At 39.6% G+C, this 13,657-nt stretch overlaps 1 protein-coding gene across 1 annotated transcript in view; it reads left to right on the forward strand.

The window, feature by feature from the left end:
* Window positions 1-13,657, forward strand: part of GRM4 (glutamate metabotropic receptor 4) — a 315,173-nt gene that overhangs the window by 82,813 nt on the left and 218,703 nt on the right. The window contains exon 2 of the mRNA XM_063297631.1: window positions 5,976-6,192. Within this exon, the coding sequence (XP_063153701.1) occupies window positions 5,976-6,192 (217 nt within the window). The remainder of the gene's footprint in view (window positions 1-5,975; window positions 6,193-13,657) is intronic.

Genomic DNA, 13,657 nt, shown 5'->3' on the forward strand with positions numbered 1-13,657 from the left:
CCAGTTATCAATCAAGCTGGTTGCCATAATCTTGGTTTTTTTGAGGTTTAGCTGCAAGCCAGCTTTTGCACTTTCTTCTTTCACCTTCATCATAAGGCTCCTCGGTTCCTCTTCACTTTCAGCCATCAAAGTGGTATCATCTGCATATCTGAGATTGTTAATGTTTCTTCCAGAGATTTTAACTCCAGCCTTGGATTCCTCAAGCCCAGCATGTTGCATGATGTGTTCTGCATACACGTTGAATAGGTAGGGTGAGAGTATACAGCCCTGCCGTACTCCTTTCCCAATCTGAAACCAGTCCGTTGTTCCGTGGTCTGTTCTTACTGTCGCTACCTGGTCGTTATACAGATTCTTCAGGAGGCAGACAAGATGGCTTGGTATCCCCATACCACTAAGAACTTGCCACAATTTGTTATGATCCACACAGTCAAAGGCTTTAGAATAGTCAATAAAACAGAAATAGATCTTTTTCTGAAACTCCCTGGCTTTTTCCATTATCCAGCGGATATTGGCAATTTGGTTTCTAGTTCCTCTGCCTTTTCTAAACCCAGCTTGTACATCTGGCAATTCTCGCTCCATGAACTGCTGAAGTCTACCTTGCAGGATCTTGAGCATTACCTTACTGGCATGTGAAATGAGTGCCACTGTTCGATAGTTTGAACATTCTTTAGTATTCCCCTTTTTTGGTATGGGGATATAAGTTGATTTTTTCCAGTCTGATGGCCATTCTTGTGTTTTCCAAATTTGCTGGCATATAGCATGCATTACCTTGACAGCATCATCTTGCAAGATTTTGAACAGTTCAGCTGGGATGCCGTCGTCTCCTACTGCCTTGTTATTAGCAATGCTCCTTAAGGCCCACTCAACCTCACTCTTCAGGATGTCTGGCTCTAGCTCACTGACCACACCATCAAAGCTATCCCCAATATTGTTATCCTTCCTATACAGGTCTTCTGTATATTCTTGCCACCTTTTCTTGATCTCTTCTTCTTCTGTTAGGTCCTTGCCATCTTTGTTTTTGATCATACCCATTTTTGCCTGGAATTTACCTCCAATGTTCCTAATTTTCTGGAAGAGGTCTCTTGTCCTTCCTATTCTATTGTCTTCTTCCACTTCTGCGCATTGCTTGTTTAAAAATAATTCCTTATCTCTTCTGGCTAACCTCTGGAATTTTGCATTTAATTGGGCATATCTCCCCCTATCGCTGTTGCCTTTTGCTTTCCTTCTTTCTTGGGCTACTTCTAGTGTCTCAGCAGACAGCCATTTTGCCTTCTTGGTTTTCTCTTTCTTTGGGATGTATTTTGTTGCCGCCTCCTGAACAATGCTGCGAACTTCTGTCCAGAGTTCTTCCGGGACCCTATCTACTAAGTCCGGTCCCTTAAATCTATTCTTCACCTCCACTGCATATTCCTTAGGAATATTAGTGAGCTCATATCTAGCTGATCTGTGGGTCTTCCCTAATCTCTTTAGTCTGATCCTAAATTGTGCAAGAAGAAGTTCGTGATCTGAACTACAGTCAGCTCCAGGTCTTGTTTTTACCGACTGTACAGATGTCCGCTACCTTTGGCTGCAAAGGATGTAGTCAATCTGATTTCGGTGTTGTCCATCTGGTGAAGTCCATGTATAAAGCCGTCTCTTAGGTTGTTGGAAGAGAGTGTTTGTTATGCAGAGTGAATTGTTTTGGCAAAATTCTATCAGCCTATGTCCTGCTTCGTTTTGTTCTCCCAGGCCATACTTACCTGTAATTCCAGGTGTCATTTGACTGCCCACCTTAGCATTCCAGTCTCCTGTGATGAAAATAACATCTCTTTTAGGCGTGTCATCCAGGCTTCATATTTGAAACAGCCATATTATACTTTTTATCTATACATGTTTCATATTGATTTATCTCCACAAAAAATTCCAGGACATATTTTATGGAATGACTCCAGTTCTTACAGGGACAATTTTGGGCCTCAACATTTTCAGCGGTGCATTGAGGGTGTCTTGGAATATACAGTATCTCACATTTACCTGTTGCTGCAGGATATTAGTACTGGTAGATGTTCAATCTCCATCTCTAAGGGAAAAAGGGGGCAATTCTCAATAGCTTGCAAAGAACTCCGAGTTCTTTGAAAGATAAGAAACATTGCTATATCATATTTGATAATATTTGATGATGGGAATGTTATTGTATTAATATGAGACTATTTAGTATGTAGTATTTTTTCTGGACAGCATTTGATAGATAACATGTAATGGCAATGAATATTTGCTGGTTGGCAGGTTGTGTGATTTAAGATTTAAAATATAAACCATTCAAATGTAGCAGTTTGAGAAGATCTCAGACTGAAAATGTTAAGTTGTATTTTGCTTTCTTTTCAGAAGCTTGAATGATTAGCATGAAACATCAGATAGTCATTTCAGATGAACAAGAATTTTAGAAACTAAAAGGGAGCTAATATTATTAGTCTGAGTTCCCTTTTAATGTACTATAGATCAATATAGAAGTAGAGATTGTAGATGCAGAGACTTCACTATTCCCGCTGCCTCTCTGGAAAAAAAATCAACAGAAAAACAAATAGTCCAGACAGTGTACAGAGTTGATCTCACTGCTGAATCAAATCAGATTTTCTAAAGTTGAAGCTCAGAGGGCATTGTTTCTAATTTTTGTGATAGCAAAACAATTGTCTAGTTACTCCCATCATATGGTAAAGTAGATTTCTAGTCTGTAATAGGGTTACTATGGGAAAAGGCACTTTCTTCACTGAGCTTTAAAAACATTTCTGACCACTGTCAGCTAACTGTAATTGGTACTAGAGCTGGCTTATAAACGTGCAGAATCTGGAAGAGGCTGCAGCTGCTGCATGATAATCAATGGAGCCTTCCAGTGTCCTTATTAGCAGCCATAATGACATGAGGGACAGAGAAGGATGTCTAAGGTAGCATCATACAAGCATGGAACTGGTGACCTGCCAGCTGAAAGAGGCAACTGGAGACCCAGGCCACATGCAGACCCCAAACTTCTCATTTAACAGCCCATGGACCCCCTTTTGACCTGAACTTCCAGAAATTGGTTACAGTCTTCTTTGTTTAGAAGGGGGAAACATACAAAACCTAATGTGTGCACCCTAAAATAAAGAACTTAAACTGAAGAAAAAAAACCCCAATTCATCCTCAGGAGAAAATATAAAATCCTGGCCATGGCAGTTTGAAGACAAGATGGTGTGGACTTTGAGCCATTACCTTGTCTGCTGTGGCTGTCACTCTTCCCCAGAAATTTACATGTGACCAAGGAAAGGTTGCCCACCTCAGTGTCAAATGTCTGGCATCATTATGCCCATGTTAGCTGAAGTCACAAGCAAAGTGCCTTCATGATGCTAACCAAGGTACCATTCTGCTTCTGCCTTGATGAGCCTCCCTTGCCTAGATTTCTGTTCCTTGCCACTCCTGATCACAACTAAGTTTTTACTAGGTGAAAGTCACATTTATGAAAGTCACATTTCATAAATCTCTTTTTTAAATTGGCCTTCAAAGAATGTAAAGAAAAGGCCATCCAGTAAATGGGAAGGCAGTGGTGGGGTGGGGTGAGGGGAGTGTGCAATACTCTCCTTGGTCTTTTGCATAACCCATGGAGTGTTGCTGTTAGAGTGACTTGCTGATAGTTCAGTTACAATGTTTTATTAAAAAATATCTTTTCCTCCCTTATCTCTGGAACTCTTTTAGGCTCAAAATATGGGAGGAGTAAACTTAGCAGCTTCATCTATTAAGCAAATATAACCCATGAAGGAGGCGGGAGGGGGGCAGATTAAAACAGCAGAAAAGAGTTTTATTGGTGGTTTTGGCAATAGGAAATCTATACCTTGATCTCTCTTTAGGGACTGTTCCTGGCCCAGAATTCATCTGTAAGCTCTCTCTTCTTCCTATGTATGTTCTGTAGAACTAATTTAATAATGATTTATTAGATTTATAAGACTGATGGATTAAAGAGATTCAAGATGAATTACAATTAAGAATTCCATAAAAACAAGCAAAAAAAATCAAACTAAAAAAAGAGGAGAAGCTGGGGCTTTTTGTCCTTGCTTCTTTTTTCCTACTTGCTAATCTTTTATGTCAGTGTAACCAAATAACAACAACAACAACAACAACAACAACAATTTGTATTCAGCTTTCTGCCCAATTGACCATTTGATAAGTGGCTGCACCAAAATTACACAAACTGACCACAAGCAGTGTCATGACTGAGTTGCCAAAACTTTTCCAGAAGTTTGGATTTTAAAGTAGCAAGAACCACTGGGACCATCAAGTTGAGAAGGTTTTGGAAAATAAGCAGACTAAGATCTTATGGGACTTTAAGATCCGAACAGACAGGCATCTTGTTCATAACATGCCTGATGTAGCAGTCATTGAAAAGAAGAAAGTCTGGTTCCTTGATGTTGCTGTACCCGGTGATGCTAGGACTGAGGAAAATCAATTGGAGAAAATTATGAAATACCAGGACTTACAGATCAAAACTGAATGCTTATGGAAAAGAAATCTGCTGTTATACCAATCATGATTGGAGCCCTTGGAGCAATACCTAAAGGAGTCCTTGATATTTGGAAATTTTGAATTTATCAGACCTGAACACCCTAATTTTAAAAGAGACCCTGCTAGGATCTGCCTATATTCTCAGAAGTTACCTTAATAATTCTTAGGTTCTTGGTTAGGACTTAAATTATTAGGCTCCCACCAGCCTTAGACTATGAATTTAGTTGTAGATTACAACAACAACAACAGCAATTTGTATTCAGCTTTCTGCCCAGACGACACTCATTTTTTAAAATTTTCTCCTAACTTAGATTCTCCATTTCATGTTTCTTGTGCAATTTTCTATAGCTTCTGTGTAGAGAAATGGAAGAGTGAAAGGACCAACGTTCAACTTATCCTTTTAAGTAGTTCATTGCAGCATGAATGAAAATCCTACTCCCTGATGGCAAATTGTACAAGTAGGCAAGTCCCCAAAGGCATAGCATATGTCCTCTATCAAATTGGTGGTACAGTCACACCTCTTGCTGAAGAACCTAGCCCTTCCATTTGTTATATGCTCTTTGGCTTTTAAATCCTCTTGGTTGAAAATTGGAAAAAGCAGACTAGTTCATGTGCAAATAGCGCCTTTGCGGATTCTAACTTTCTGATAGTACCTATTCCTCTGCAGTGCTTTTTGGTGGTGAAGAAAAGTTTATGGATATACCTTCCTGGATAAATGAAATCCCAAGTGTTACTAGTCTATGGTCAGACCATCCTAGATATCTGTAGCATGAACTGTGGAGAAATGTACATGTAACTAGAAGAGTTCTGACATTGAACAAGCAAGCTCATTTAAATAAAATAGAAACAATTTGGCCTCTATTTGCTGTCTGGTAGATTTCAATAATAATTCAAATTCCTTTCTAATCTGTGATGCCCATTCTAGGAGATGAGACACAGCTTAATTATGGAATACTTGCTTTGTAGGTCAAACGTCCCAAGTTCTAGTCTGTGGCATCTCTAAGTTGGTCTGCGATGACCCCTATGAAACCCTGTAAAGTGGCTGACTATTAACATAAGCAGAGATAAGCAAGCTGGTGCCCTCCATATGTTTTGGACTTCAACTCTCATTTACTTCAACTAATTGGGCAAATGGCAGTGGACTGTAAACATTGTAGTCCAAAATGTCTATGGGGTGCTGGGTTGCCTACTCCTGGATGGTCCAATTTTCTTCCTCAGTAAAAGGCTGTGTCTGATGTTGTCTTCAAACACTGTGACTTAAATCTGGTGGAATATGGGGAACTCCTTGAATTCAGTACAGTTGTTAATTTATGTGTCTTTGCTCTCAAACTTTTTATAAGATAGGGTATTTATTTATTTATTTACTGTTTCATGGGGTAATCCATAAGAAAACTAGGACATGGTTTAAGGATTTCTAAGTCTGGTTCTACTATTTAATGTTGTGATTTCTCTTTTTATTTTTACAGATTCCTCAGATAAGCTATGCTTCCACTGCCCCTGACCTGAGTGACAACAGCAGATATGACTTCTTTTCCCGCGTTGTCCCTTCAGACACTTACCAAGCCCAGGCTATGGTAGACATTGTCAAAGCTTTCAAGTGGAATTATGTTTCAACTTTAGCTTCTGAAGGGAGCTATGGTGAAAGTGGAGTAGAAGCTTTCATCCAGAAATCCAGGGAGAATGGTATGTAAGTTTATGTCCCTATAAAGATGGGCTTTATGGATAATGAAAAATCTTGACATAGATTAATGGAATTATCTTTAAATGCCAGACTTGGAAGTCACAGAATGTCATCACAAAGCTTCAGTATAATGTATCTACAGCCACTGTGTTGAAAGTATTAATTGAATGAATAATTGGTCCCCATTATATATATTGAATAGAAAATGATAATGTATGAAGGAGACAAGGAAGTTATTGTTATAAATTGGAGTTGCTCAGAAGGATCTTTGGAAGGCTTATATTTCTTGAAATGCAACCAAACTGCTGTCTTAAGACATTTAAGATGGTAGTAACCAACAGATCATCTAACAATTGGGTATACATTGTATTTCCTGTTATAATTCAGCTGGACATTGTCCATAGTGGAAAGCCTTTATGGAAGTTCCCCTTTATGGGAACTTGCTGACTTTTTAAAAAGTATCATTACTATACCAACAGAAAAGTTATTATATTAAAACAGCCACAATAACTGTTTTATCCTGCCATTGGCTTTCTCTCATCCCCAACCCATGGCTGAGGCAATTTAAAGTCATCCTTAGTTGTTCCAAATTTAAAACAATGTTTTCCTTCTTCACTGGTGTGCATCATTGATGATGCAGTTGATGACATGGTTGTGGCATGGGATCTGGCCAGATACTATTGGCCACTTCAGGTTGCTGTGAACATACCCCCTCCCTTCTAGTTTCTGGGCACTGCCCTCCTTGGCCAGTTTGACTTGGGCTGGAGGAGACAGTGAACACCTGGATTTCTTAAGGGCATCTGATTCCATAAGGCCTGACTGGTACTTTTCAGGTCTTATGCATAAATCTAGGTTTGTTGTTGTTGTTGTTGTTTTTAAATATAATAATTTCATTAGAGATTACAGCTATCCAGATAAAAACTAATAGAAACTACAAAAAATTAAGAACAAAAAAATATATAGTGCAGGGGGAAAGAAAAAAGACATTTTTTTTATAAGTATAGCAGAAAAAAGGGGAAAAAAGAAAAAATATAAAGAAGTAACTTCCCCCCTTGTCACAGCAAGTATAATTTTTTTTAACAACTCTCACCTTCTCTTAAAGAACAACAAAGAATCTCTTCATCCCATATCTCATCTCCTTATTTATAAACAAGTTTTAAAAACTTCGTCATTCTATCTTAATCAGCAAAAGTCCATTAAGGGATAACAGAAATAGCAGCATATCTATTTTAAACTTAATCCCAGAACCCACTTTATAATCCTTTCTTTTCCTTCTATATTTCATCCCTTATCCATAAGAAAAAATCCCCAAAACCTCACAATCATAATCAATCAAAATCCATTAAAGTTTACCAGAAAAAAACACCCATATAACTATTTTAATGTTAGTCAAATGGAGTTAAAATACAAAATAAATTCTCCAATAGAAGAAAATATATGTAGCTCAGGGTTGAACTGTGGAGTTCTTGGTGCTCTCTGAGCTTGATTGTTTGCTTGCAGACGTTTCATTAACTGACTAGGTAACATCATCAGTGCGAGTGAATGTGGGGCTTACTCCCTGTTTATACACAGTAGCTTGCCTTGCCAGTGTTGGTGGGCATGTGGTTTTCTCTTTGTTAGTTCCTTGATTAGTCTATTGCTTTCTGCTTAATTGTTTGCCTCCTTGGTAGTTCCTTGATTAGGGTATTGTTTTCTGCTTGATTGTTAACATATCTTCCCCAAGAGCCTACACCTAAATAAACAGGGATTAACACCAGACAATCAAGCAGAAAACAATACCCCAATCAAGGAATTAACAAGGAGACAGACAATCAAGCAGAAACCAAGTGCACCAGTTTATTCTTCTTTCAAAATGATAAACCTGCTCTATACTATAACCTCCTCTGCACATGTAAAATGCTAACCATGTTATTTTGGGGCATGGGTTTAGTGGTCTTTCAGAAGAATGCTAGAGTCATGTTCAGAAGTGGCCCAGTTGATAAACTGCAAATGTAAATAGTCACCCCTGTGCCCTGCAACTTTTAATTGGGCAATTTGACAGGTGGTGCTTGCCTACTGTTGCTCCAGCCCCCCACTAGGGAAAGTGATTGGTGGTTTGTTCCTGCAATTGGTGAGAGAGGCAATGAATCCAGGGAAATCCACCAACTGCTTTCTTTAACTTGTCCTGTATTAAACCAGTAAGCTGTTGGCTTCATCTCTGTGGCAGAATAAGGGTCACCAATGAGGGCAGCACAAGGATTGGATGGCAGTGCTGTAATGCAATTATCTGGTTTTGTTCTAAGTTGCACCTACTGAAGAAACTATGCCCACTGACATAGACGTTGCTCACAATGCTTCATCAAAAATCACTGCATACAATCCATGGAAACTGATAATACTACATTCTAAACCACAGCCAGCCTAATGTAGATCTTACTGTTCACTGCATCATCAGTGCAAATGGAGTGTTACTCTCATTTCAGTTTGAATATTTACAGGGGTGTGTGTGTGCGGAGGATGAATAATAGATACAAAATTGAATAAATTGAATAAACATTCAAATAATTATGAAGACTGCATGGTTGTCATATTTTTATTATCTCTATTCTTGAGCCTTTAAGAGTTGCCTAAGGGCATAAATTTAAGCAGGTAAAATTAATTTCCCCACCAATCTTATCTCCATGCCAGAAACAGCTTAGCCTACTAAATTTCGGTAGGTCAGGCTGCCTCTTAAACCATCAGAATAGAGCTAGTACAAAAGATGGCAATTCAGCCATTGATATAACTTGGGAGAATTTGAAGAAGTGCTTCTCAGCTTCCAGAGATTCATTGACAAATTGGATTGGATCTTTAAAAGGTTTTGTTGATAGATATTTGTCTGTGTGGCTCGCTTCTCTCTCCCCATCTGCTGTGTTCATCAGTAGAGGTATATTTTCCAACCTTGTGCAAAAGAGTCTGTGTCTGTATGTTTATACAGCAAATCAAGCTCCTTGTAATTGCTTATTTTTAAGGACCACATAGTGTCCAAATGTTAGACATTGACAATACCCTGCAGATATAATCCTGCTATAAATCTTGCCTAAGCTCTTTTAATTGCACAGTCTAGGCTGGATTCATTATTGCAACTATTTGCAAAGGAGTAGCTGTTTGTAGGGCACTGCAGAGAGGCAGAGAAGTATGCTAGAATTTGTCCCAGATATTTTCTGTAATAGCAATGGGCAAATATCCCAAGGTCAGGGGCTGAAACACAATCCATTGACCACCACTGAATCAGAGGTAATATCATAGAAAGGTATGGTGCCTAATTTTTCAGCCATTTTTTTCTGTGGTTTAGGGACAAGGTAAACCTTTCTCATTTTCCATCCTTAAAAAATCTCGAGCCTCCCTGACATGACACCCAAAATTTGGAACAAACCAGCCAGATTTCAGCTGCATGATTTCTGCCTATTTTGAGAAAATGAAAAGGTAGAAATGTATAGACATCCACAATAAGCCACAATGATGGAAAAATGATAATACATGTGTGGTAATATCACAATGAAAACCCTATCTGTACATACAGTACTTGTTTCCTGACATCTGATGCAGCTAGCTAAGTTGTAGTGTTTGTGTCATGATGAATTGCTGTCCTGCAAAAGTCTGTATGTGGAAATGAGAGTGGTTTGCCTCTAAGTGTCTCTGACTTCTAGTTTCATTTTTGTTTTTCGGAAAAGTTTCATTTTGCTGTCACCATCTAAGAATGCTGGGGGCCTCAAATAGGATTCTGGGGGGCATTACCTGTCCTGTTCAGACTATGAGACGGCCAGGCAGATTTACTAATAAAATTCTTTATTGAATTAACTGTTTATAGTAGCAAAAGTTCTTGCAATAGATTAGACTGTATAAATCAATCAAGTCCACCCGAGTGGCTAGAGACACTCAGGCAACACTGCAGGGTCAGACCATGGCAAGAAAGCGAGGCAGAACTTGGTCAATACTCTGACTGAAGTGGCAAGACTGGAAGGAGCTAGAGTGCATGGAAAGGAGAGGCTGAACACTCAGATTTGTGCCCTGGCACACAGACTGGATCAGGCTGGTACACGGAGGCTAGATAAGGCTGGGCTGAAGTATCTAGGCAAGGCAAGGTTCTGGAGACAAGACTGGACTTAGCTGGAATGTCTAGGCAAGGCTTGGTTCTGGAGGCAATACTGGACTGGGCTGGAATGTTTTGGCAAGGCTCAGATCTGGAGACAAGGCTGGACTGGACTGGAGCGTCTAGGCAAGGCTGAGATCTGGAGGCACACCGGATCATGCTTGAGTGACACGGCGAGGCTTGGAGCTGGACGCAAGGCTGTGCTCAGCAGGGATGGCAAGGAGAGGCTCGACTGGAGTGATTTGTGCAGGAAGCAGGTCCACGATGGCAGAAGGTGCTGGCTCTGGTTCCACGCTGGCTATAGGCAAGGCTTCTGACACTGGTAAGGATTCTTCTGCAGGTGCTGTGAGCTCAAAGGATCGGTTGTCTCCGGCAGCTTGCTCTTGGCGCGCCTGCCTTTTTATTTGCTCCTTTTCATGCCATTTTCCTTTAGCAGCCGATCAGGCTTCTTTCTCTTTGGCATGCTTCTCTGCTCTCCTCTCTCAAGCACTGATTGGAGGCTTCAAATCTCCCTCTGGAGGTTGTCCAATCAGCGTTTGCGATTTCTCCTGCTCTGCTGAGTCACTTCTCAGTTTTGATTCTTCAAGTCCTTCCTGTAAAGTTTCGTTTTCCCCTTCTGACTCCAGATAAGTTTTGTTTTTGGAGTCAGAAGCAGGCTCAAACCTCACATTAGCCCTAAGAAAATCAAATCAGTTATCAAAATGTGAATCAGTCTTTCTTAGGAAACCATGAATAAACAAACCAGTGGGTGTGTAAATTCCATCTCTTTAAACTTTATAGAATTTTAAGCTTATAGAATCAACTACCTTGTCTCAATAAGAAATATAAGGGAAGCATATACAACAGTCGTGGGCTTCCTCCCCTGTAGGAAATACAAATGCCTGGAGCACATGATCAGGTGGTGGTTACATGTATATATATATCTTCCTCTTTCATTTATTCCTTTGACCAAAGTTTAATGCCAGTGGATAAATCTTTATCTGTGTTCTTGATTATTTTTGGTGATGCTTAAATTAGCTGCTTTCCTAACATAAGAACCTGTGACCAAATCTGGGAACTTATGGTTAAAAATCTTTTTTTTTTTTGAGGTGATAGAGAACTGCACATTCTTTGTCTAATCCTGTATTTGATTCCTCTCTAAATATGAATGGACAGCCAACTTCTAGGGAAAATTCATTAATTCCTGCTTTTCAAACTCTATAAATTCTTACAATACACTACATGTCAAGAATCTTGCAGAGGGGGGGGGGTTCTTTTATCTACCATGGGAGTGCACAACTTGGGAGGACAATGCACATGTGAATGGCATATCAGGGGTGGAACTCCAAAACTCATTTTTGGGAGAGTTTAAGGGGTGAAATGGATGCCTTAAACTGCAGACCCTAAGATATCCTTGTTTTCTCTTAGCCCTCAGCAAACTCTTCAATAAGTCCCCACCACCACCACCAAACCCCCCCAAAAAGGAAAAAAGGAAAAAAATAAGGCCAAAATGTTAAGTCTCATCCAGAATGGTGGGATTGTGGAGGTTGCAGAAGAGGTGCTAACAAGCAACACTTTATGCATCCCTGTTCTACTTGTCTAACCAATGACATATTATGGTAAAAAAATTCTGAAAAGAGTTCCAAATTAATGTGAATACTTACAGCTCCAGTAGATGGCACTTCAGTCTTTGTTGCTTAATTCACATAGTTTGTGTTGTGGGATGGACAAAGCTTATTTTGAGGCATTTCATACAGCCTTAGCTGTATCTTGTCTTAACAACATTTCTGTACTAGGGATTTATAGTGTCATCCAGCCATCACTGTGACGACATATGACACAAATGAACTTCACATTGCCACAGTGATGGCTGGACTGTACGATAAATTCACAGTTTGGAAAACTTCTAAAAGGGTGGGCTCTGCTTCAGTGAGTATCCTAAACAAATATCTGCTGCTATCTTTAAATAGACAGAAGCTCTGTGACTTCAATAGCGACCTATGATGGAAAAAAAAATCAGCCGTGGAAGCTTCTCCCATCCTTGCATCTTCCTGCTGGTAAATGTTTCAGCTGTAGATTTGTGCCTGTTCTGCAGGTGTTCAACATACAAAAACTTGGTCCATAAAAGAAGATCAATACTAGGTGATTCAGCCATTCAGCTTCCCATGCCATACCTCAGCAGTCCCTTAATGCATTCTTCTCATTCATGATGCATCAGGTAAAGAAAGTCCTGCTTCCCACAGCAGGTTGTGACACAGACTGATAAAGTTACTAGTGCAGCACTAATACAAGAGTAGTAGTGTTGTATTTTCATCTACCGTCTCAGAATATTTATTGCAACGTTGCAGTCGTAAAGATTTAAAGTGCTGTGCATGATCAGATAGTCTTGTGCAGTAAGTTGGTGAGGGGTGGTCTCTGACCCGCACCAGTCAGAAACCAGCTCAGCTAAAGAGCAATCAGAAGTAGGGCAGGAGCCCAGTCAGTCCTTGCTGCATAGCAGACTACCTTGCCCCTGGTGATGCCAGCCACGGTTGCTGGCAAAATGTCTAGAAATCTGGTATCTAGACCATGGTCACTAAACCCTGAAGACCATCATTGCCCAATATGGAAGTGGTTTGCCATTGCCTTTATCCAGGATACTTTCTTGACTTTTCACTCTAGCCCATACCTGTCATATATACCGGTGGTCTCCAATCCAAGTATTAGCCAGGTCTGCTTAGCTTTTGGAGATCAGTCTAAGTAAGCTACTTTTCATCTGCACTATCTTTTTATAAAGATTCTACTTAGGTTTTCTTTCACACTGTTTTCATGTAAGTTCTGCCATATGGGGGCATTCTTACAATTGGTTTTCTTTGTAAACAAGCTCCTTTACTTTCAGATCCAGACATTCATGCAGTTTGAGGATTCAGTATATCAAAGCCATTTTTCATTTTTTTTTCATATGGGGCTCAAGGGGAATGTGCTTTCCTTTTTTCTGGGGAATGCATATGGATGGGAGATACAGCATGACTAAAACTTGATTTAGTAAATCATGAGGAGTCATAACATGGCTTGTTTGGGTTTGGTTTCCTGTGTTGTGTGAACCTAGCCATTGTTATTCATAAACCATGCATTATTATTGTTTATAGTCACAACCATGTACAAACACATACAACTGTGGATTATTGAATAAATAAAGGCTAAACAAACTATAGCTCAGCAAGGGATGCAGAAAGTGTGACCTGAAGGTCCCAGGTAACCTGACAGATTTTTGAGACCCTAAAACCACCTTAGATATGGTAAGTCCAAATTTTTCATCCTTTTTTAAAATTTATTTTAAACAATTTGGGGTGGGGGCAGGTTATTAAGGATCAACACCCATATCTTAAGTCTTGTGG

Source organism: Candoia aspera, chromosome 3 (assembly GCF_035149785.1).
Source record: "Candoia aspera isolate rCanAsp1 chromosome 3, rCanAsp1.hap2, whole genome shotgun sequence".
NCBI lineage: Eukaryota > Metazoa > Chordata > Lepidosauria > Squamata > Boidae > Candoia > Candoia aspera.